Genomic DNA, 26,093 nt, shown 5'->3' on the forward strand with positions numbered 1-26,093 from the left:
GATTTGCGCTGCCCCGCATGCGCAGTAGGAGACTGTGCGGCCACATTTCCTATAGAATGATGCTGCTGGAGGTAAAATACTAAATATCTCCGCTCCCACACCTCTTACATTCCCTAAATTTTCAGGGTAGAGAAGGGACCCCCCGAACGACCTCTATGCCAAATTGCAGCCCCCAAGACCCGCTGGTTCCCGAGATAGATTTCTCTAATCTATCTCCTGAACCAGCGGGTCTCGGGGGCTGCAATTTGTCATAGAGGTCCTTGGGGGAGGGGGCACCCTGAAAATGTGGGGAGTGTAAGAGGTGTGGGAGCGGAGATATTTGGTATTTTATCTCCAGCAGAATCATTAAACTTCACACTGAGCATGCGTGCTACTCACTCACTGTGGAAGGGAGCTTCCGGGCAGCGCAATCAGACATTACACCGGCTACCCACAGTGCTGCGGGCTGTTTCCGGTTGTGAAAGCTGTTGAGTAATAGTCAGCTGATAGAGGTGGTGCTGCCGGGGAACTCCATGAGTCAGCTGACTGGGCGTGGTCACCACAGTTATCAGTACAGTGCGGGGTCATCAGAGCTGTTGTTGGGTCGCACTTTCGGGGAGTCACCATGATGAAGATTTTTGTGGCCGCGCTGTGTGCTCTGGCAGCCGGTAAGATTACTGTATGACTGTAGTGCAGTGTGCCAGCGGGTGTGTGCCCATATGGCTGGTGGCAGATCTGGGTGTTTATGTTCCTTGTGCACAGTCATACTGAGGAGAGGCCACAGTGTTCTGGCATCCCAGCCCCTCACTGGAGCTCCTCCAATGTCCTCAGTGGACGTCTGTTTACAAGGACTGGCGATACGTGTTTAGTGTGTTACTTTTTTTTTTTCTTACCTAATCTGAAAAACTCGATTGCAATATAATTATAATGCAGTTTCGATTTGGGAGGCTTTTCTTGTAATATTACCCGTTTGCTTCATTGCCTAGCTGTTGGGCAATAATTTAGTTTTGAAATGAGATAAGCCTTGTGCAGAGATATGGTTCTTCCCATGGGAAGTTTATATGTAAGAAAAATACATTGAATTTCGAACTTCTCTGTGAAGGTGCCCATACACAGATTGCCATACAATATGGAAAACCGACCAATCCCTTTCTGGTTTGAGATTGATTGAATTCCCTATCACACAGCTTTTCAGTAGATTTTGCCATGCAGTCTATTGACAATCTATTGAACTACGGTGTTTGACTATCTAATGTACTGTTTGAGGCCCCCTGCACACTGCAAATCCGATTTGCGATTCTGATTTTTTTTCCCCTGGATGCTATCAAAATAAGAAGAAAAATGAAGCATGCTGTACAGATTTAAAAATTGCAAATCGGAATGCATATAAAATCGGAATTGTGAGTACTGTAGCTTCATATGCCTGAAGGGATAGTGAATTTACAGTTGTGACTATCAGTACTTTCAATAAAGGTAGCGGTATGCAAACCGTGGACTGTCGTTGTGGACGCAAGCTGCTATTGTTTTAAAGCAGTAGGATCAGCCATACTATGCCAGGGAAAAAAAAACCACATATAAGTAGATAAATACTTGATCTACTTACATAACACATGTATTATACTGTCCACGTTTTGATTTCAGTGAATGTTATATAGTAAATTACGAGAATTCTGTTCCTGGTGGGCCATGTCTTTTGCCCACAGTTAAAGAGAATAAAGAGAACCCGAGGTGGGTTTGAAAAATATTATCTGCATACAGAGGATGGATCTGCCTATACAGCCCAGCCTCTGTTGCTATCCCAAACCCCCCTAAGGCCCTCCTGCACTCTGCAATCCCTCATAAATCACAGCCATGCTGCTGACAAACAGCTTGTCAGAGCTGGCTGTTTATCTCTATAGTGTCAGTCTGCTGCTCTCCCCACCTCCTGCAGAACTCCAGTCCCTGCCTGCATTCCTTCCCTCTCTGCTGATTGGAGGGAAGGGACGGGGGTAGGGACCGGAGCTATGCAGGAGGCGGGGGAGCAGCTGAGACTGACACTAGAGATGTAAACACAGCCTCACAGCACGACTGTGATTTATGAGGGATTGCAGAGTGCAGGGGGACCTTAGGGGGGTTTGAGATAGCAACAGAGGCTGGGCTGTATAGGCAGATCCAGCCTCTGTATGCAGATAACATTCTTTAAACACACCTCGGGTTCTCTTTGAGGCTAACTCGTGATGTCATTTCTGCCCTTTACTTTTTTTCTTGTCTCCTCCAATCTCTGAGTCGCCTTAGCCTTGCTTGTAAACACAAGTGAGTAGGGGATTAGGTTTCAGATAAGAAGCTGGCAGGGAAATAAAGGGAATAGGAGGAATAGATTATAGATAAAAAGAACCCCCAGCATGCAATTCTTTGGCACAACTACTAAAGGGCCAGTGTTCCTTAAGTATGTGATAACTCAATCATAAAAGCAGAAAAAGTTTTGAATGCAGGATTAGCATCTTTACCACTTAAAGAGACTCTGAAGCGAGAATAATTCTCGCTTCCGAGCTCTCATAGTTAGCAGGGGCACGTGTGCCCCTGCTAAACCGCTGCAATAGCGCCGCTAAACGGGGGTCCCTTGACTCCCAAACCCCCCACTGCGACACTTGGTCGCAGACTTGGTCGCTCCTGGAGGCAGGGCTAACGGCTGCAGCCCTGCCTCCAGTCGCGTCTATCAGCGGCGCATCGCCGCCTCTCCCCTCTCAGTGAAGAAAGACTGAGAGGGGCGGGGGGAGAGGCGGAGATGCTTGCTGACAGACGCACGTGGGGCAGGGCTGCGGCGGTTAGCCCTGCCCCAACCAGGAAGCGCTCCCCCGCATTACGGCGGGGATTTGGGGGATCAGGGACCCCCGTTAAGCCGCGGGATAACGGCGGTTTAGCAGGGGCACACATGCCCCTGCTAACTCTGAGGTCTGAAGCGAGATTTTATTCTCGCTTCAGACTCTCTTTAATACACTCAGACCAGTTGCTGTTGAAATTTGATTTTTATGGTGACGATACCGCTTTAAAGTGATTATATTAGGCCTAGTGTGACTTGACCTTGGAGAAAAAAAGGCCATTGTACTGTATGTGGGCAAATTTATCAAGACCACTACAAGGAGAATTTGTACTGTATGTGGGCAAATTTATCAAGACCACTACAAGGAGAATTTGTGGCAATGTGATGCAAAACGGGTGCAGAAGTAGAGTGGTTTCTGTGAGCATTCAATCAGAAACTTTGATTGGGACCTCTATTCTATTTTTGCTGTAGTTCTGTGCTAGTTCCTTATACTGGTTTTCGTAAATCTGGGTCTTTGTTTTGGTCAATCTTGCTTGCAATAACAATGGTGAATGCCATCTTGGAGACTGTGTGATCACTGCAGGCGCTACTGTGCTGGTAAATACTTATTTGTTTTACAAGCACATTTTATTACAGTACAATAACAATCCTGCTGAAAAGTAGAAGTAGTTTCTTGTTTTCCCCTAAATACAGTTATTAAAGTGCTTTTCTTTCTGTAGAAGTTATGGTATTTTTTTGGCACTTTTGCTTATACCCAATTTTTATAGCTCATCTCCTATGAATGTGTTTTTTTTTTTTTGCTCGAAATAAAAATTGTTCAGACAACAAAAGTCTATCATATGTTATCATTGTACAATTCTATCCAAGATATATGATCCATTGACCCTTCATTCAATATAGTTGAGGAAATGTAGACCAGATATTTGATGGCGTATTCATTACTGCAGATATTTTTGTAGCTACTTCCTCATCACATGCTTGGAGACTATTGTGATTCTGTCTGTTGTTGAACTCTGGTGCCTCACTGCTGTTAGTGGCATGTTGTGCAATATTCCTTTGTCTGGGATGTCTGTTTGGTTTCTGTGCCCCATCCCCCTCACTTAGGTATCAGGTATCAATCCTGGGCTCTAGTGGGTACTAACTAGTGAATGTATGGTGGTTTCACCTGCACTGTTGGTCAATTCAAAAATGGCTTTAATGACATGACCAAGACACAAAAGGTGGCCATACACTTATAGATTTGCAGCAGATTCGACCATCAGATTTCTGTCAGATGCCTGTCAAGTTGAAGCTGACAGGAATCTATCTGATGTGTGCCACACACTAGGAACAGATTTCCAATAGATTTCAAAATTAAATCTATTAGAAATCGATCTAAATGCATTATTGGACCATTAGATCCTATGCAAAACTATGGGCCATGGATCTGCTACCAGCAGCAGATCGACCTAGATCTTCCACCCTGTCAGATCAAATCCATTGAAATTGATCGAAATTTGCCACAAATCGATCAATAGATTTGAAAGAATCGCTTTCTGATTGATTGATGGCTGAAATCGACCAGTGTATGGGCCAGACACGTGGGGGCTATGAAACGGGTGAGTCTGGGGGGTTGAGGGTGGGATAGAGGTGTAGTGGATAAGCGTTTTGTAGACGTTTGGGTTTTTTTTTTTTTTTTTTTGTTTTTTTTTTGACTCCCAGCTGAGCAGCATGTTTTGCTCTGAGGGGAGTATTTGTGAATGATACCAGGTTGCAGAATCTTTCTGAAATTAAAACATTGGGAGTGCAATCTGTAATGGTGGATCGATGAAGAGAAGGCAAATAATGTTTTCTGATGAAAATATAAAGTGTTTACATAACGTTATGCTATACTTTGTGAGAGTGTCTGTAGTTTCAGGTCATGTATGTGACCTGTGCTTACCACATATCACTAAAATGTATGAGTCCTTAAATACTATTTGAAGCTGAAAGCATTTACAATACTTATCCATGTTCACTTCAGGTAACTCGTTTATGCCTGGTATACACAATGCAATGTTCCTACAGATTGATGGATGAATTTATTATTTATGACCGGTCTGATCTGATTTCTGGTAATAATTTTTTTTATCAAAATGATCAGATAATCAGAATTTAGATTGGACCCTTCCGAAAGAATTGATTAGACTGTCAATCGGACAAAAAATGTAATTGTGTGTATCAGGTGTTATATTCAAGTTTTCCTTTCTCATATATGGACTGTAAGTGGTTTAACCTGTAGAGGACTGCGTCACGCCGATGGGCATGACCGCGGTGGTAGCCCCAGGACTGCCATTCAGTCTCCCAGTGGCAATGCTGCGATCTAAGGCAGCGCTGTACAGGGGACAGCTGTGTCACCCGGCTGTACCCTCCAGAGGGACAAAAGTTATCCGCTGTGATCGGTTGAAGGCTATCACAGCCGGCCACGCTGATTGGCTGGCGGAGGGAGGGGGGAAGAGGGGGAAAAAAAATTGTAAAAAAATATTATAAAAATAAAGACATTAAAAAAACAAACATTGGAGGAGCAATCAGACCCCACCAACAGAGAGCTCTGTTTGTAGGGAGAAAAGGGGGAGGGAAATGTGCACCCCTGCAGCGAGCCCGTAAAGCCACAGTGGCCATTTTTGTGAAAAATAGCCTGGCTTTAAAGGGGGGGGGGGGTTGTGTTAAAGGGGTAAAGGCTGTGGTCCTGAAGAGGTTAAAGTACTGTAACCCCAAAAATAAAAAAAATGTTTAACTTACCTGGGGCTTCAACCCCAGGTAAGTTAAAATGCCTAACTGTGCCGGGACAAATTGATGCTCTGATCCCCCGCTGTAGCCCCAGTTAAATTAAACTCTTCTGCTTTTTGAGGTTACAGTACTCCTTTAAAGAAAATCTGTAAAGAAAATAGTTCCCCTGGGGGGTACTCACCTCGGGTGGGGGAAGCCTCCGGATCCTATCGAGGCTTCCCTCGTCCTCCTGTGTCCCACAGTGGCGGTGATAAAGCAGGAGCTCTTGCAGCTAGGAGCTGATGAGAGTTGAGCTTTGGAAACGTGTCGCTGTTTATTAGAATAAATTAATTTTAACTACACTACACGGCAGCCGCCTTTTTATCCTTTCTACCACGCACCTGCTTGTCCATTCACAAACCTCCCTCCAGCTGCCTGCTGCTTGCTTGTGCGAGACACGCAGAATGGAGGTTCTCCCAGCCATTACCCCTCACACAAACTGAGCCAGTTCCTGGCTCCAAGAGCTCCTGCAGCCTGTGGCTTACAAGTGTAAAGCATACAGAGCTGCGTGGAGTAATCTAGGCACAAACTTGGTTCCTCCTGCACATCCAAGACACCTCTGTGCAGACACTCCTATGCATAAATGTGGCCGCCTGTAGCGGTAGGTAGCATTTGCGAGGAGTGGAAATACATCTGATCCAGGACTGAAGTTCAGTGGACGGAGGAGCATATGTGCCAGTACACCTTGTAGAGAAAGATCGCTGGAAAGACCTGGTCCCCGGTTCTGAGTGGGACAAAAGCTCTTCAGCTGACCAACCCATATGGGCTAATCGGCAGGAATCTCAGGTGAGATTATTCCACGGTTGGCTAACCAGTTTTCTCAAATTGTCTATTGAGTGCTCTCCCCCTTCCTTTTGTCCCCCTTGTCCTTTTACAGACTTGCAGATTTGGGCACAGGTAAAATTGATTAGTGTATGTGCACTTTTATTTGTATAACTAATATATGCTGTAAGGGCTGGTGCACACCAAAACCCGCTAGCAGATCCGCAAAACGCTAGCAGATTTTTAAACGCTTTTTTTTATTTTTATGAGGCGTTTTGCTAGCGTTTTGCGGATTGCTGCTGCGGTTTTCAGTATAGTAGATTTCATATATTGTTACAGTAAAGCTGTTACTGAACAGCTTCTGTAACAAAAACGCCTGCAAAACCGCTCTGAACAGGCGTTTTTCAGAGCGGTTTGCGTTTTTCCTATACTTAACATTGGGGCAGAAACGCATCCGAAATCCAAAAAATGCCTCACCCAGGCATTTTTCGTTTCTGCAAAACGCCTGCCGCTCTGGTGTGCACCACCCCATTGAGATACATTGACCAAGCAGATCCGCAGCCGCAAGCGGATCTGAAAACGCCCAAAAAGCCGCTCGGTGTGCACCATCCCTAACACAGAGAAGAAGCCCAATCAGGATGACTAATGAGATGCAAATATTTGTGAGTTGATGCAGGATTGTATCAAGAATCGGATTTAGGCCTGGAACCCACTAGAGAATTTTTTTGAGTGCTTACGGAGCACTTTTAATCTCTAGCGATTTCCCTAAATGCTCTGTCAATGTAAATAGATGGGACAGATTCCACTAAGCGATTCTGGTTAAGGAAATGGCAATCGTAGGACATGCAGCATTTTGGGAGCATTTTCATTCTAATGAATTGTATAGGAACAGGGAAATCGCTTGCAAAATGCAATCACAAATCGCTAGACATTGCGATAGCATTTTGCGCTTTCTAGTGGGTTACAGGCCTTAGGCCTGGAACCCACTAGTAGCGCTTTGTGATTTGAAAAGCACTTGCTAATGTAACGCTATGGATGTGATCCCACTAGAGCTTTGTGATTTTATACAAATCCCCCATAACATTGCATTAGCAAGAGCTTATTCAAATCACTAGCGCTTAGAAAAGGCTGCTAGTGGGTTTGAGCCCTTAACCTTCCTGGCGGTAAGCCCGAGCTGAGCTTGGGCTATGCCGCGCAGGAAGATATCTCATTTTCGCAATTTAAAGTGCTGTGCGCGCAGCTAGCACTTTGCTAGCCGCGCACACAGTTTGATCGCCGCCGCTCTGCGGCGATCGCCCGCACGCAGCGGCAGAAGAGGGCCCCCCCTGCGCTGCCCGGACCAATGAGTTCCGGGCAGCGCTATGGGCTGGATCGGAGGCGTCTGACGTCAGGACGTCGGCTGGCAGAAGCCAAACAGGGGAGCGCGTTATATACGCGGTCCCCTGTTTGCTATTGATGCCGGCGATGATCGCACTAGAGGGACACATGCGCCCTCTAGTGGTGTTTCATGTAGCTACCACTCTGGTAGCTTTACATGAAACAAAAAAAAACAAAAAAAAGATTTTTGCCTATTTGGCAAAAAAATTTAACCGCCAGGGAGGTTAATAAGGATTCCAATGCTGTCACTGGTAAGTTTGAACTGTCTAATGTAGTACAGAGCTATGCAGCAGTCACTCATGCTCTGCTTCTGTCCCATTCCCGGAAATAAGCAGTCACCTAAGCTTGAATTGGTGTTTATTATTATTAGCCAATCGCTGTTTTTTCTTCCTCCCCAACCCCTCACACTCGATAGGATTAATATGTGCAGCACGGGCAAGCTGACTGTATATGTGCTGTTCCTGCCTGGCAAGCAGATTGTGTAAATGATAGCGGATGATTGTTTAGGCCAGCAAGAGATCGGGATCTGTACATTGCTTTAGTGGTGGCTGAGGACGTACACACACGTACACACACGTACACACACGTACACACACGTACACACACGTACACACACGTACACACACGTACACACACGTACACACACGTACACACACGTACACACACGTACACACACGTACACACACGTACACACACGTACACACACGTACACACACGTACACACACGTACACACATTATTTTTTTTGTTGACCACATGCATTGGGTCTTGGTCTCTTAGGCAACAGTTCAGGGCTAAATGTGTACAGACGTGTTGCTAGTTTCCTGGCTAACAAGTGCAAAACAAAGTTTTCGGGCTGAGTAGAACAATACCCTTGGTCTGTGCATTGGAAAGACTATCTGCCAAGCTGAATACTTGCCAGTGTATTGAGAGAAATGGGGTGGCACTGTACACACACTAGATAACGTTTTGGGAGCGATTTCCCTGCTCCTTTGCAATCCATTAGAATGGAAACGCTCCCGAAATGCTGCATGTCCTGCGATTTCCTTAATCGCCATCTCTCTAGTGGAATCTGTCCCATCCATTTACACTGGCAGAGCATAAGGAAAATCGCTAGCGATTGAAAGTGCTCCCTAAACGCTCTTGTGTGTTCCAGACCTAAGACACTTCAGAGCAATGTGTGCTGAAAAGATGCATCGTCTGCTGGTGATGGGCCTACTGACTCTGGTAAGTCACAAATTTGGGCCAAAGGTGAGATGGTTTAGCAGTGAATAGTGTTACCCATTGCTGTAAAAGCATTCCACTAATTTGGCAGTCACCATAATGCTGCGAATACACCATACGTTTTTACCCCCGATAGATGGGTTCGATAGATAATTTCCGACATGTCCAATATTCCTTCCGATACATTTTTTGGCTTGATTTCGCATAGAAGTGGATGGAAAAACATAAGAATAACGAGCAGAAGATTAGATAATCGAGTGGTAAAAATATCGGGTGGAAAATTGAGCGGGAAAATGCATCGTGTGTACTCAGCCGTTCCAGAGGAATGTTTTCTGATCAACATTTGTTCCAAAAGGTCTGCTGATGTAGGGTTTATCTCAGAAAAGTAGTGTGTGTATAGCTGCCTCTGTGTAGAGCAGTTAAGTTACCCATACACTATTCAACTGCTGCACCAATTGATCTGAGATCGAGGATATATTATGGCAAAAACCTCCTATGCTGATCATTGGGTGTCTCCTGTGGGTTGATCACGGGACAACCATGGTGCAGTGGATAACCACAATTTCTGCTAAATTTGACATTTGTTGAAACTATTGTCTTATTGGGCAAAAATATTTTATAGTGTATCTGTAGTTTTTGACCTGTTGAGAATTCAATTATTCAAACATTCAGTGTAACCGATGGCTCTTAAGTGTATTCCTAAAACATGTTTATTCAAGGAATCTAGGTCAGGTAGTACAGAGTACAGAAGCAGTCCAAGCCACAGTTGCAGGATTTAAAGAGACTCTGTAACAAAAATTGCATCCTGTTTTTTATCATCCTACAAGTTCCAAAAGCTATTCTAATGTGTTCTGGCTAACTGCAGCACTTTATACTATCACTGTTTCTGTAATAAATCAATGTATCTTTCCCCTGTCAGACTTGTCGGCCTGTGTCTGGAAGGCTGCCAAGTTCGTCAGTGTTGTGGTTCTGCTATGAACTCACCCTTCCAGGCCCCTCTCTGCACACTGCCTGTGTGTTATTTAGATTAGAGCAGCTTCTCTCTTCTCTTATCTTTTACAAGCTGGATAAATCGTCCTCTGAGCTGGCTGGGCTTTCACATACTGAGGAATTACAACAAGGGCAAAGCTGTTTGCAGGAAGAAAAGAGCAGCCTGAAACTTCAGTGCATGGGGGAAAGAAACACACAAATGATCTCTTGAGATTCAAAAGGAAGGGTGTATACAGCCTGCTTGTGTATGAATGTATTTTCTATGTGTGGACATACTGTACATCAACCTACTTCCTGTTTTGGTGGCCATTTTGTTTGTTTACAAACAAACTTTTTAAAACTGTTTTTAACCACAATTGTGACAGAGGGTAATAGATGTCCCCTAACGCACTGGTATGTTTACTTTTAAACGAATTTAACAATACAGATTCTCTGTAATGAAAACAGTTTTTAATAAGCTATTGGAATTCCGCCACATCACATTGAAAGCTGTAACGTCCTGATTGTATGAGTATAAATAGCATGCCTGTGACAAACCTTTGTAATACAAATTAAGCATATAATAAATGGGGTACCTGTAGTAAAAAGTGCCAAATTAAAAATGTATTGGTTTCCTGATCTGCCAAAAATATTGGCAAAACACTTAACGCTAGCGCTTTTCAAAGTAACCCCGGTAACCCCGAACGTAGATTAGGGTAAGCCGCCCAGGAGGTTTTCTCAGGCCCTGCTGGGCCGATTTGCTTTTTTGCTGCACGCAGCTAGCACTTTGCTAGCTGCGTCAACACACCGATCGCCGCTATCCGTCGCGCCCCGCTGACCCCCCCCCTCCCCCCCCAGGACCCCAGGCAGCGCTGAGGGGTGGATCGGGACTCCAAATGTTGTCAAGACGCCGGTGACGTCATTCCTGGAAGCCGTCCAGGAAATCCCGTTCTTTGAGATCGCCGAAGGCGCTGGCTCGCTACATGATTTAAAAAAAAAAAACTGCTGTGCTCCCTCCTGACCAAATTAATTAGACCGCCAGGAGGGTTAAGCAAAGTGATTGAATCTGCTGGGGAATATTGCATAGTGTATGGGCACTTTTACTATGTTTTACCATCTACCACCTTACACTTACATATCTTCAGGGAGTCACCACAATATTCCTCCTCAGGCAGGAAACACACTTGTCTTTCAGTGTTCTGCGTGCATTTTTCTGCACACCATGTTTCTACGCTCATTGTTTAACACTAGTTCTCAGTTATTCTGTGCAGAAAACGCGTACGAAAATAGTCAAGTGTGTTCCCAGCCTGAGTGTCCATGTCCCCTGTACCTTGTCTGATAGCATGTGTGCAATGACATCTTGCAAGAGACTATCTGCTTTGAGGCCAGCCACAGAATGTCAATGTTCATCAATTCTTGGTGCTTTATGCCTAGTACACACCATACCATTTTCTGTAGGATTTTCTTTTATGCTGGGTACACACTATGAGATGTTCTGGGCAATTTACTGTCAGATCGATTTCCAACATGTCCGATTTGCTTACCGATCGATTTCCTATTGCACTTAACGGAAAAGGTTTGGAAATTGATCAGAAAGCAAATTGGACATTTTGGAAATAATCTCAAAGTGAGTACCCATTGCACATCAGGAATTACATTGTGGGACACTACTGCTGACTGGCCCTAACCTTTATCTCCAATATCTCAGATCTGGTTTGTGTAAACAGTTTCAACAAATCTGTATATTCAGTTTAATTTTAGGTAAACTGAGGTTTTATCACTGATAAGGAGCAGTGTTGGTAAAGCGTGGAGGAAAACCTAACTGAAGAGGACACTCCCAGACTGTTTGTTTGTCTTAAGGTAGCCATACACTGGTCGATTTGCCATCAGATTCGACCAACAGATAGATCCCTCTCTGATTGAATCTGTTCAGAGAGGGATCGTATGGCTGCCTTTACTGCAAACAGATTGTGAATCGATTTCAGCCTGAAACCATTCACAATCGGTGGTGGTGGTGCTGCCGCCGCTCCCCACACCCCCCTGCATACATTACCTGTTCCGCCGGTGCGACTCCCCTGGTCTCTGCTGTCTTCTTCTCTGCTCTGGTCTGGTCTCCGTGTCCGGCAGGCTTCACTTTTTGTCTGGGGGAAGTTTAAACAGTAGAGCGGCCTCTACTGTTTAAACTTCCTGCCGGGACAGGAAGAAATGAAGCCTGCCGGACACGGAGACCAGAGTGGAGAAGAAGACGACAGAGACCAGGGGAGTCGCGCCGGCGGAACAGGTAATGTATTGCTGCTGTATTGTCGTGCACTCGAACGCCGCTAGTGACGCGTTCCCTACCTGCGGGCGATAGATGGTAATTTCCCGCACGGAGTGATCGGCGGGACCGATCTAGTTCGGGACGAAATAGATCAAAATTTAGCGTTAACGATTTGACAGCAGATTCGATCCCAGTGACGGAATCTGCTGTTGATCGGCGGGGAATCGGCCTAGTGTATTGCCAGCTTTACTATTCTATATTATTATATAGTACAGGTAGTCCTCGGTTAACGAACGAGATAGGGACTGTAGGTTTGTTCGTAACCTGAATCTGTTCTTAAGTTAGAACATTGTGCCATCTCTGTCCCCTCCAGTGTCCACCTCTGTACCTCCAGTGTCCCCCTCTGTGTCACCTCTGCCCTTTGCACCTGTTTATACAAGGTTAAAAGTTTGAAATTTTTTTTTTTTTTTTTTTTTTTTTTTTTTGGATCAATTTTCTCAAAAACTACGAGTCCAATTTTTGAAAGATTTTTGGGGCTTGTTCCCATGGAAATATAGAATCCATGCCGTTCGTATCGGCGGGTTGTTCGTAAGTCAGGCGTTCGTAAGTTGGGGACTACCTGTATGTTTATAGTGTTAAAATCTTTCACAGCCGTCCGTTTCAAAGGGGCCCATTTAGGATCAGGCTTCTAGCTGAATCCTGCAGGTGTTACTGTGGTGAGCGAGTGTGGTACAGAAGCGGTGCTCTGGTGTGAGTATCATGTTCTGTTGCTATGGTGAGTACAGTGATGGCACAGCGTACTTTAGTGCAGCTTCCACAGGGCTGGGTAAACTCTTGCACTTGGCTGTTGTGTGAAGATCCAGTGTGTAATATCTGTGTAAAGGCCTGACACTTGGTGTTGCTGATATAGAAGTATGGTACAGCTAGAGGGGCTGAGTTCTGAAAATGCTGACCCTTAACTCTGGTGTTTGGTATTCTCGGAAAAGAGCAGTGAGAGAAGTGGCATTTTTAGGCCAAATGTGCAACAATTTAATCCGGATCCATATGGAATTAATGCTGTATTCATTGTATTTTGTATTACATCCATCCCATCAATCCATACATCGTTTGCTGCTGCTCCACCACAGCAGGGTTACCTTTGGTTCAGCTTCTCAATGATGCCAGCCGCTAATACAGAAGTAAGGGCTGCCACTGCCTGACGTGAAGAACTGGGCCATCGCTGCTGAACCTTTGCCCTCCTCTGGGCCCCCTCCCCCCTCATTTCGATGTCACCTCAGGGATAATAGGTGATTGCCAAGTGTGACTGGTGGCGCTGTAGAATGGCAGCCTTGGTTTTTGGCTTTCAGACATTCTGCCCACCCATACCTCCTTCCAGAACCTGTATGAGAGAAAACCAATTCCAGGGTACAACTCCTTTGTACTTGGCAAAATAAATTATTGTTGTGTTTTTTTTTTGGGGGGGGGGGGGGGGGGGGAATGTTGTGTTTGCAGCTCCTTAGCAAGTGCCAGAACTATGACTGGTAAGCGAAAAAGACCGGATCTCTTTAAGCGGCCCAACCGTTGTACTGTAAGATCATTTGCCTAAATACGTAGGCTGTATAACTGTGACCAGGTTCCACCCATTTAACGTAGTCACATCACGTTCTGCTCTGTTATTTCCACAAACATACGCAGCTTAGCAAACAATAAGGTCACTGACCAGTAACTGTAGCCAGCCAGTTTCAACACTGCGTTCTATGTAAGGCCCAGTGCACACCAAAAACCTCTAGCAGATCCTCAAAACGCTAGAGGTTTTTGAAGCCGATTTCAGAGTGATTTCTAGGCATGTTTAGTGAGGTGCCTAGTGTTTTTGGAGCGTTTTTGTGTAGCAGATTTCAAATATTGTTACAGTAAAAGCGGTTACTGAACCGCTTCTGTAACAAAAACGCCTGGAAAACCGCTCTGATCTAGCGTTTTTGTTTTTCAGAGCAGTTTTCCACTTTCCTATGCTTTAACATTGAGGCAGAAACGCCTCTGAAATCTAAAAAATGCTACAGCCCCTGAGTTTGCTGTTGTCCTGATGATGCGCCACTGTACCTAATCGGCGCGAAACGGCTGTCGACCTCCCATTAACTGCCTGTACCTCTCTTTCCATGACTTGAAGATGTAATGTTGCCTGTTTTACTGGATTTAAATTTAAAAGTGAAGTTTTAATAGGGATGTGCAAGGCCTCTTTCTTCTTAGGTGGAACTGTCTCAATGTGATTTGGTTATTTGCACTCCCTTAGTAACCTTTACAGCGATCTTGTGCGTGGTGCCACATCTTCCCTTATAGGACAGCCCCTAAGTTTGCGTTTGGGGGAAAAATGACCCGCTCTGGTGTGCACCATCCCCTTCACTTTCATTAGTCAAGCGGTTTTTCCCCCTGCAAGCGTTTTAAAAAAACCGCTCTGGTGTGCAACAGCCCTAGGGCTGAACGATTTTCAGTTTAAAACCGGAAATCACGATCAGGGCAATGAATATCTTGGGATCGTCAAAGCGGCGGTTTTCGCTGCTGCCACCTGGTCTGCTCCGTTCCCTTCCCCTGCTCCACAGCCCCCTCCTCCAGTAAGTTCCCATTACAGTTGGGATCACCACATTGCACTATCGCGCGGAGAGCCGCAGGAAAGAGCCGGCGAGTGTTCTCGGCCTGTACTAAGAAGTGTGACGTAATTTCCTGGTGGCCACCGTTACTAGGCAACACTCGTTGCCCCTTCCATATGGCTCACCGTGCGGTAGCGCAATGCGGTGAGCCTGACTGTAATGGGAACTTACAGGAGGAGGGGGCTGCGAGCAGGGGAAGAGGGCGGAGCAGGTAAATTCAGAGGGGAGGGGGATCTGGAGGCTGCAGCACCTACACATTGCCTAACCTGTCCTGTGGCCCCCTAAGCACTGCCTAACCTGTCCTGTGGCCCCCTATGCGCTGCCTAACCTGCCCTGTGGAAGCTCCTTGAACCTATAGCTGGCGAAACTATACTGTGGACGCCTATACGTGGCTACCCATACTAGGGAAATTCATAGTCACCATCAGTGTGCTGATACATCGTTGTGCATTGAAAATCGTGAATCGAATCTAAATCGCAATTTCTGACAGAAATCGTGCAATTCAATCTTTTCCTAAAATTGTTCAGGCCTAACCAGCCCTAAGTGAACATCCAGAATCTTGGTAGTTGTACTGCTGCGTTGCTATACAGTGAACATGTGTATATATTGATAAATTATGATCTTGGCAAACTGTGGGGAGTGGTGGATTTAGTGAGCATACATTGCGCTAAATTAGATTTGACCAATGAGATGCAAATTACAACTTGATCTTAACTTAAATGTAAATTGTCTGCCACTTAAGGCTTGAACACATGCCATTACAATCTGGCCTACTATCTTCTAAACTTGGTCTGTTGGAAGATAAGTTGGGTGTGTGTACGGCTGGCAAACAACCAGATGACCAACTGATTACATGTTTGCCAGGTCCAACCGGTGGATCAACCTGCCCAACTATCATGCAGGTTGGAAAGTGTGTAGTCTTTTTAACAACTTTGTTGTTTTTGAATGCGGACATGTGGTGCGCTGTCTCTAATGCTGGGAATACATGGTTAGATTTTGAGCCATTTAGATGGCTCGATAATTTCCGACATGTCTGATCTCGCCCCCGATCGATTCCGCGCTCGATTTTTGCATGGGGAACAATGGGAAAAGATAAGAAAAACGAATGGAAGATAAGAGAATCGGGCGGGATAATGGAGCCTCACAAACGTATAGTGTAATCCCAGCATAATGCCTAGTACACACCATACAATTTTCTGTTAAGGCTCGTACACACACACACACACACACACTCTACTTTCAGGAACGACGGGCCCGTCAGACCCTCCCGCTGGACGGGCGTTCCAGCGACAGTGTGTGTCCAGTCTGTCAGGCAGACTGATGAGGCTGTTTCTGAACAATCCGCTTAGTGTATTTTCTGTAAGATTCTCTGTAATTAGATTATTTTCTGTAGAGTACTGGTAGAGACCATTATCTCTGGTGCATTGTCTTTTGGTTATCTTCTGCGGAGTAGAAGAATATTAATTGCTAGGCAGATAGTTGGTTAGATAATTTCCAACTTGTTGGAAATTATCTATCTGGCAGGTAAATCTAACAGAAAATCTTACAGACATTGTATGGTGTATGTGTATAATGCTGGGAACACAAGTTTCGTTTTTGTGGAAGAATTGCTCCGATAGATGCCTGTGATAGATAAATTCCGTCATGTCGGATTCTCTGCTCAATTTGTTTTCTGCTCGATTTCTCATAGAAGTGAATGGGAAAAAATAAGAAAAACTAGCGGAAGATAAGAGAATCGAGCAGAGAATCAATCGCGTGGATAGACTGCAAAAAAAGTATCGTGTGTTCCCAGCATTACAGAAAAAATGAAGGGGCCTGCGCTAGTTTAGTGCAGCCATTGGAATGTTTGAGATTGTTTGTCTTTACTTTGTTTCATAGCACACAATTGCACACCTCACCCATTGTGATCTCAGTCCTTCAGACTCTCCCGCTGGGCGGATGTTCAGCCGACAGTAATGCGTTTGTACGCGCTGAGTGGATCGTTCAGAAAAAGCCTTATCAGTCCGTCGACAACGCGTAAGCACATGCTACTGTTGGCTAAACATCTGCCCAGTGCGAGGGTCCGGCGGACCTGTCGTTGCCGGCGGTAGTGCAGGTGTACGCACCTATACGCATGCTAGAATAAACTTGATTGAGGTATCTGAGGGCTAGTTCAGACGGACGTCTGTGTGGCGTCACGTTTGGGGGTGTTGCGGCGGCTGCACGGTCAGGCTTTCAGTAGCCTTTGCGTCGTGTTCCGATGTGGTCGCGTCTTTTCTTCCCCTAGGGGGACATTAGCCGTCGCGGTTGGCTGCCCCCTGGAAGCTACATGTTTCTTCCGGGGGCAGCTTGACCTCTATCGAAAATCGGGACCCGAACGCCACAATCGTGTAAATGCGCGCAAAAGCTCGGTGTAAATGCTCCCATTCACTTAAATGGAAGCGTTTAGCGCGACGTTCCAAACGCTCCGCAAGCGTCCGTCTGAACCAGCCCTAAGCCTTATCCCTGCCAGTTGACAGTCTGTACGTGTGTGTGAGGCTCCACAATCTATCAGCTTGGGAATGACCATTCTTTTGCTAGTGATTTAATTGGTACATGTGTGAAAACTGACCATCAAGACCTCCTGCTTTGTGTTTGGCTCTGTTTCCACTAGTGCCAAATTTGGTCTGATCTGCAGCATTACCCTGCAGGCGAGTCACATAGAGAATTGTTGCCTATGTGGCCAATGCCTAACCATCCAGGGCACATGCTGTAGCAAATATGGACGGCGTGCTGCATGCATCTGAATCCTATAGCTGTGCTTGGCATGGCTTGGTGATGCAGATGCACGCTCGCATCCCTACAAGTACTGGTTACGTGGAAATCGGCCCTTACTGATTACACCTACAGGAAGAGGGAATCTTGTACGTTGGTGGTCTGTACTAATTACAGGCTTAAACATTTGTATATACAGTGTTTTTTGTAAACCTATCTTGTAAGCTATTGAGATGGACTGGTGATTTTTCACTAGAATGGATTTTTAAATAAAAAAAAAACCTAATTTATTTTTTGCAAGAGCGGACTTGAACAGACGGCCTCTGTTCCACATCTGGGCGGGGGATATGATTATAGGGGTCCTGTCTTACATTTTTCTGCTGCAGCTATCCTAAAATAGTTTGTAATTTTTCAGGATGGTGTTTTCTGTGCAGCCTTTCAGCATTACTTCTATATTTATGACCACATCACAAGACCTGGTGCAAAGGTTGACATAACTATCAGTAGGGGCCCTAGAAGCAAATGATGGTATGCTAGTTAGCTACAAAGATTCATTATAATCTGCAATACTGTTGCAGAATCTTGTTTATCAAATAGGAAAAGGAAAGATGCTTACTGATATTTGTCAATGATGAAGTTAATTGTGTAGTGATAAACTGTTTAGTAAGAAATGGAGGTGCTGTGTTAGTTTTATGCTAATTCATTTTTGTTTTCTCTTCTAGTTACAGCAACTCCCTTGTTGGGTACAGAGCAGTGTGCCAAAGGCCCGAGTGTGTGGTGTGTAAATGTTCAAACTGCTGATCAGTGTGGGGCAGTTACTCACTGCCAGCAAACAGTCTGGAACAAACCAGTAGTGGTGAGTTATTCTGTTCATTAAAAAAAGACAAAAAAATAAAAAAAAAACACATACAGTATATTGGCTAGGTTTGTAGAATAGGTAGAACCTGCATACATATATGCAGACTTTGAATCAGTAGATCACCTTGCCCAGTCATGGTATCTTATAGTTTTTACCTTTTCCGCTACCCAACTACCCATCCATAGGCCAGTTGTGACCTTGATACTAGTGCCTATCTTCCCACACACAATTTTTGTATTTTCGTTGTACATCATGAAATGTTGTCCAGTGTTATGATTTTACAAAAGTTATAGTGTGGAGCCTTATTTTCCATTGAGGCTTGGCTCAGGGCAGGCCCATGCCTTGCCCAGTAATTTTGCATGGATCCTTTCACACATTTACAATGCACACTTTTAGACAGAAGACTGCACTGCCATTTAGAGAGATTGCACGAGATGCTGGTCATTGAGTTGATATTTTATTTGTAAAGTTTCAAACTGCATAAAATAACAATTTGTATCAGCTTAAAATTGTTTATCTCATTGACCGCCTCTTTTGCCAGTCATCAAAGAATGACATGCCTCTGCATGAGATGGTAGTGGATCCTACCCTGGAAACCTCTACACATTGTGTCAAATTAATGTGGAAGCATGACACATGAATGTAAACTGGCACCTAGGCTTATTCTCAGCTCTTCTAATCCCTTTGAGGCGCTTTTTATTTTTGCTTAGCATTTGTAGTTACGTCTTTTAAAGAATGCTTCCACTGAAAGATATGTAAGGCTCCATCTTGGGCCTCTTTCAGGTGGGAGGCTGAACTGGAAGTTTGTCAGGCAGTTTAGGGCTCTGTCCACTGCTGGTACTGAGTGCTAACAATTGCTCAAGTGGCGCTAGACAGGTGGTGAATTCACTGCCTTCAGCTGCCTATATGAAAGATGGCCCCCTTTTAAATAGTGTACCTGAGATTAAAGTAAAGCAATTATACTTACCTGGGGCTCGCTCGCACCCTGTCTGTGAGTGGAACTGGAGGGGAGAAGCTTCACCTGTCAAATTAATTAGACACCAGCAGTTGAGTTAACCCTGAGATTGAGCAATCGTAGCAGTTTGTAAGACACAGCTGTACAGGAGAGTCTCTGTCTTTCTCGCTCTATATTATATTATTCCTAGTTGTCTGGCATCCTGTTGATCTTTCATGCCTCAGCAGTGTCTGAATTACACATCAGAAACAAGCAAGCAGCTAATTTTTATTTATTTTTGTTTCAAAATTGTAATCATAATGTTGAGAGCCTATGACTAAAAGTAGAGCATCAGTAGGACACCCAGGCAATGTGATTCTTTAAAAGGAACTAAATATGGAAGCCTCCATGTTTCTCTCACTTCATTATTTAAAGAGAACCAGAGACGAAGCACCCTCATGTATTTTATTACATTTATCAGTGGGAACATGACAGTAAACACCTACCCTGCTTTTAGTTTTATTCTTCTCAGTCTAATCTATCTGTTATCAACTGTGATAAGAATCCACCGACTGATTCAGTCTAGGTTTGACCTGGAATCATTATAGCTGAGTCACTCTTCTGTGGAGTCTTTTCAAGCCCAAGCCTGCCCCCTCCTGGCCCCCTACTCAGAGCTGTTGACATGGGAGGGGCTGCTGCTGCCGAGAAAGAAGCTCTGAAACAGACAAGTGTATTTGTGTGCACTGTGCCAGTCATTATCTACTGTATGCAGTTTCATTTCTATGAGAGACACTTCCTACAGGCAGCCACACACAGCATACCAGAATGAAAGCGCACAGATGAAAGCCTGCAGCAGCAGCCCTGCTTGTCTATAGTCTCATAGAGGCTAGAGAGCACATCCAGAATTTATAACCCGGAAGCAGAACAGGTATGAGCCGGTGGCCATATTGGATATTTCCTGGAGCTATAATGGATAAAAAAAACACTCAAAAAGGCACACCAGAGTGGCGAAATTATCAGGTAGAGCATTTATTCTTTACAAGCTATCAACTGATATGTTTATTTTGTGTGAATCGTTCATCTCTGGTTCCCTTTAAGATGCTCAAGATTTTTAAATGAGTGTTGTGGTTGGGGTTTTTTTGTATTGTTTTTTTTTTTCCTATTTCCATCTTAGCTGGTTATTATAGCACTGTGGCTTTTGATCAATCGCATAAAGAAATGTGTTTGTGCTTTGTATTGCAGAAATCTCTTTCATGTGATGTTTGCAAGGAGGTGGTGACTGCAGTGTCAACATTTGTAAAAGACAATGCAACACAGGTATGTTATCAGTTTAGTCTCCTTCCCGTTGGGGGGGAGCAGCAGTGGTAATGCTGTATAGGTACCCATAAATCTAGCAATTTTTTGGCAAATTGAACAAGAGAAGATCTTTCTCTGATAGGTGAGATATTTGTTGACTGTTGATACATCTCAGGTTGATTACGGATTGATTTTAGCATGAAAATGGAGATTCTCTAGCTTCGTCAGTCGAGAAATTCCACCTCCTCCCGTTCAGCCGAAATGGCTTACAGATCCTCCGGGTGAAGTCTTCTATGTATTCTCTAGCTCCCATCAGCTTTCCATTGTCCATACACAGAGGACGTATGAAAGCTGCTGGGAGCTACAGGAACTGTTGTAGACAGCACCTGGAGGATGGGTAAGCAGTTTCTGCTGCATCAGGGGAGGATTGTGCGGTTTTTGGCTGTTTGCTCAAGCAATTGGCAAGCACATGTATCGGGCAATCCCTGCCTGTGGCAGATCCTCTGGATTTTGCTGTGTATTCTTCATCTACTGTAGATGTTTGTCATTTCACCCCTGTCGCACATCCTTTTGTAGCACATAGTATATAATTATATAGCCTTGCTATGAATGTGCGGTTATATATTATAGTTTACTTCCCTCTCCATTGTTTTATAGAGTGAAATGATGTCAGTCATGCAGAAGGCCTGCGAGTTCCTTCCAAACCCCGCTTTGGTTACTGAATGCAAGCAGTTGATCCAGCAGTAACTTTCCAATCGTCATCACTTTAATTGTAGAAGAAACTGTAAGTAGTTTTTTTTTTAACTGTATTTTATTACCATTAGGGCCTTATTTGCAACTATGGTCTTCAGCTGACTACCATATGTAAGTGGTGATCAGCTTACATATGTGTATGTATTGTACAGGTTGTCACCATAAAAAGACCAGCCGATTTTCATGTTAGAATAATAGCAGCAGGTGGTCAAAGCACTGATTGTTACTGTAATGAATTGTATTACACCTGTATTACCAAAATATTTGGGCCTTTGAAGTGTACCTAAGCCAAAGCTTGATATGTGAAGCCTCTGGAGCATCTAAAGACTTTCCACTGCTGAGGGTGCATACACACATCCAATTGAGAAATTCTACCAGTTCCATGTGTGTGAGGGCTAACGGACTGTGACCAGGTTGTGTAGTTGAGTCCTCCTACTACATGGGATTGGTAAAATAGGGCAATGGTTGGGCATTCAAAATTTTGATGTGTATAAAATCTTGAGGAAGGATCACCCTTTTTTTTATTTGAAACTCAGATTTGCTTTTAAAGAACAAGCGACACCCATGCTAATCTAGAAGTAAAAAACACAATGTATGTATGTATGTGTGTAGATAAATACTACTTCTACTTACATAACAGATGTATTGTGCTATCCACGTAATGATTCCTGTGATTTTATAAAGGAAAAGCAGAAAATCCTATTCTAGGCAGTGGCCATCTTGCCAAGCTAATGCTGACATTATATCCTCCCTGACTCTTGTCCCCCCCCCCCCCCCACCCCCCCTTCTCTTGCTCACTGTGTATTCATTAGCTGCCCTCCTCCAGAGTCTTGAGACACTCCCACTGAGGTGTATCTAGGTACTGCGCTATCTTATCCTCAAATTGCTGAGTCACCTCAGCCTTGCTTGTAACACAAGTGATCAGAGGGGATTTCTGATTTCTGATAAGCAGCTAGGCAGGGAAATAAATGGAAGAGGAATATTTTATATATAAAAAGAACTCCAGCATTCAACTGTTTGGCACTAGAGCCAGTGCTCCTAACCTAAAGTATGTGATAACTCCAAACCATAACAGCAGGATTAGCATCTTTATCACTTAATACACTCAGACCAGTTGCTGTTGAAATTTGATTTTGATGGTGACAATACTGCTTTACGAAGCTTGTAAAGAGAAGTCTTTTTTCAGTGTAGGAGCTGAGTGCATGGTGTTTATAGATGTGGCAAATTTGTAGTTTGTAGTTTGTAGCTTTTTAAAGAGCACCTAAATTTTAAATGTTTGTGTTAGAGGAGCTCAGGTGGAAAATGATGTACCGTATTTCGCGCCGTATAAGACGCTCCGGAATATAAGACGCACCTGGTTTAGGGGGCAAAAAAACAAGGGAAAAAAAGATGTACTAAACCAGGAGCGTCTTGTAGATGTTCTCCCTTAATTGGTGTCCTCCTGTGTCCCCTTCTGTCCCCAGTGTGTGTACTACTGTCCCCAGTATGTCCCTAATGTGTGTCTGCTGTCCCCTGTATGTGTGCCTTTGGTACATACCCTACTGTTCCGTGTGTTCTGTTGTCCTAAGTATGTCCTGTTGTCCCCTGCTGTCCTCAGTATGTTTCCAAGTGTCCCCTGTTCTCCCTGGGTGGGCCACAACTGCCGTTGTGTATGACCGCAAACACCCGCCGCCGCTTGTGCCTATGTCCCCCCGTGTGGTCTGCAACTGTCCGCTTGTGCCCCGCTTGAGTTGACGCTTCCCCCGGTGTAAATGGCTAGACCGTGCTCATCTACCCAAGTCAGTGCCTTCTGCGGGGATTGGAGACCTGTCTTCACACATGCGACTCCCCCTAGTGAAGGCTTCTGCTGATGACGCAGCAGAAGCAATTACTAAAGTGGAAGTGCAAAAGTGAAGACAGGTCTTCGATCCCCGCAGAAGGCACGGACTTGGGTGAGATGAGCACGGTCTAGCCATTTACACCGGGGGGAAAGCGTCGACTCAAGTGGGGGCACAAGCGGACAGTTGCGGACCACACGGGGAACGTATGCACAACCAGCGGTGTTTGCCGTCATACGCAACAGTTTGTTGGCAGAACGTGGACCACACGGGGGAGCCATGGACACGCAGGACAGAGCAGCACATAAGGGGCAGTGCAGGGAATCCCCGACGTGGCGGCGGGTCGCGGTTCCTATCGGCGGGGCGTTCGTAAGTCGGGGATTCCCTGCCTTTGCCGTATAAGACGCAGGGACTTTTTCTCCCCATTTTTGGGGGAGAAAAAGTGCGTCTTATACGGTGGAAAAGACGGTACTAAAAAAGTGCTTCATTTGTACAATCATTATGTATAAATGATTTAGTCAGTGTTTGCCTATTGTATAATCTTTCCTCTCCCTGATTTACAATGCAACATTTATCGCATGGTGACCTTTTTACTGCTGGCATGTAATGTCAGTGGAAGGAGATGCTGCGTGATTATTATTTTTTTTTTTTGGCCAGTTGTAAACAGCTATTTTCCACAATGCAATGAGGTTCATAGCCCAGAAACTGAGGTCCATGGTCCTGACATCACACTGTGGAGGGGTTTCACCACAATATTAGCGATGCAGACCCCCGTTATATGTTTGAGGAAAGGAAAAGAGTTTTCATGGGAAATTGGGTATCAGCTACTGATTGAGATGATTAATTCTTGGCAACTTATTAGGTCTAAAGCGCGCACAAGTGCATGTGTTTTTTTTTTTTTTTTTTTTTTTTTTTAATACTATCATGCGCTTACACGTTTCTCAGCGCACCTAATGTGAACGAGGTGTAAGGGTAGAGAAAGTTTTGACCAAAAGGTATTTCTAATACAAGCAAGGTTGACAAAAAACAGTACATGCTTATCACTGAGAAACTTGATTGTCAGGTACCCTCTTGTAGCTGTGTTCTTCCTCTTCATACACAACTCGTCGAGTGCCCTTAAAGAAACGAAAAAACCCTGTTAAATATTTGCCAACAAGCCTCTTTACTTATGGGAAGTTGTTCCATGCTCCGTGCATGACGTCCACATATTACGTTGCCAAGCATTGCAGGCTGCTGAAGTGTGCTTGTGTGGCTGTATCTGTGTCTAAGAAGTTTAGAAGCCGCTACAGAACAGTGCCTCAGAGTAAGTGGAGTGCAGTGTTCCAGGGCGTGTTCTGTGTAACTAAGTATAAGTAACTGAATCATAAAGCAGTGGGAATTTTTTATGGTTTTGGGGTATTTATGATTTGTCATTTATTTCACCAAGTACAGACAGGGTTGTACCCGGAATTGTTTATGGCTGATATAGGTTCTGGAAGGATTGGGGGGAGTGTCTGAAAGGCAAAAGCTGAGGCTGCCATACTACGCCACCACCAGTTGCACTTTGCACCTTATTTTAACCCTAGGGAGACATTGAAGGGGGGTTCAGAGGGAGGCAAAGGTTCAGCAGTGATGACCCAGTTCTTCATGATAGAAACCTTTGGTGATGACTGATGCTCCTCAGGACCCCAATTGCTTGCATCTGGCGGTGCTGGCCAAGGTGTTTAGTTCAAAAAGTGCCGTAGTGTTCATTTCTGTGGTGGGTCCCGACTCTGGGACATCAAGCCGGCATCCAGCACTTACGTCAGAGCAAGCGGGGATGCCGGCCAGAGCGGAGTGGAGCGCCGATTTGCTGGGGCAACAGCAGGAAGGTGAGTGGATCCTCTTCTTCCCACCCCTACCGCTGCATCAGTAACAGGGATCACTATGATCCCCTGGCGACCAGGAGCCATATGCGATGTCAGCTGTCGTCCCCTCTCGGGTGCGCACGATCGCATCGGGATGTACCTTAAAGGGAACCTTAACTGAACGGGGGGTAAAGAGTTTTACTTACCTGGGGCTATTACCAGCCCCCTGCAGCAGTCCTGTGCCCTCGGAGCCGCTCTAGAATCCTCCGGTCCCCCGCTGTCACTTAGTTTCGTGTTTGAGGACTCACCAGTCGGCCGGGCGCCATGCGTATTATTGGACGCATTCCCTACTGCAATTAGTGCTGATGGGGACCGCAACGCGTACAAAAATACGCGTTGTGATCCGCAACCGCGCTAATTGCAGTAGGGAATGCATCCAATAATACGCATGGTGGCCGGCCGACTGAGCCGTCAAAAACAAAACTAAGTTACAGCGGGGGACCGGCGGATTCTAGAGCGGCTCCGAGGGCACAGGACTGCTGCAGGGGGCTGGTAATAGCCCCAGGTAAGTGAAACTCTTTACCCCCTGTTCAGTTAAGGTTCCCTTTAACGACAGTATGTTGTTTAAGCTGAAGTTCCTCTTTAAAGGGATACTGTAGGGGGTCAGGGGAAAATTAGTTGAACTTACCCGGGGCTTCTAATAACCATTAGACATCCTGTGCCCGCGCAGCCACTCACCGATGCTCTGGCCCCGCCTCCGGTTCACTTCTGGAATTTCAGACTTCAAAGTCTGAAAAACACTGCGCCTGTGTTACCGTGTCCTTGCTCCCGCTGATGTCACCAGAAGCGTACTGCGCAGGCCCAGTATGGTCTGCGCCTGCGCAGTATGCTCCTGGTGATCAGCGGAAGCGAGGACACTGCAACACAGGCACAGTGGTTTTCAGACTTTGAAGTCTGAAATTCCAGAAGTGAACCAGAGGCGGGGCTGGAGCATCGGTGAGTGGCTGCGCGGGGACAGGATGTCTGTGGGGGACCATTAGAAGCCCTGGGTAAGTTCAACTGATCCCCCCCCTAACAGTATCCCTTTAAGGGTGTGT

At 45.1% G+C, this 26,093-nt stretch overlaps 1 protein-coding gene across 1 annotated transcript; it reads left to right on the forward strand.

Moving 5' to 3' along the window:
- Nucleotides 1-502: 502 nt before the first annotated feature.
- PSAP (prosaposin) lies at nt 503-21,379 on the forward strand. Its single transcript, XM_068257496.1, has 4 exons — nt 503-647; nt 18,234-18,367; nt 20,547-20,621; nt 21,258-21,379. Exons 1-4 carry the CDS (start codon nt 605-607, stop codon nt 21,345-21,347), a joined length of 342 nt encoding a protein of 113 aa, XP_068113597.1. The 5' UTR covers nt 503-604; the 3' UTR covers nt 21,348-21,379.
- Nucleotides 21,380-26,093: the final 4,714 nt, after the last annotated feature.

Source organism: Hyperolius riggenbachi, chromosome 10 (assembly GCF_040937935.1).
Source record: "Hyperolius riggenbachi isolate aHypRig1 chromosome 10, aHypRig1.pri, whole genome shotgun sequence".
In the NCBI taxonomy this organism is placed as follows: domain Eukaryota; kingdom Metazoa; phylum Chordata; class Amphibia; order Anura; family Hyperoliidae; genus Hyperolius; species Hyperolius riggenbachi.

Bases quoted from the DNA above. Each gene is read 5' to 3' on its own strand.
- PSAP (XM_068257496.1), top strand. From the start codon at position 605: ATGATGAAGATTTTTGTGGCCGCGCTGTGTGCTCTGGCAGCCG. The intron at 18,368-20,546 runs GTGAGTTATTCT...TTTGTATTGCAG, and splicing joins TCTGGAACAAACCAGTAGTG to AAATCTCTTTCATGTGATGT. The intron at 20,622-21,257 runs GTATGTTATCAG...ATTGTTTTATAG, and splicing joins TAAAAGACAATGCAACACAG to AGTGAAATGATGTCAGTCAT.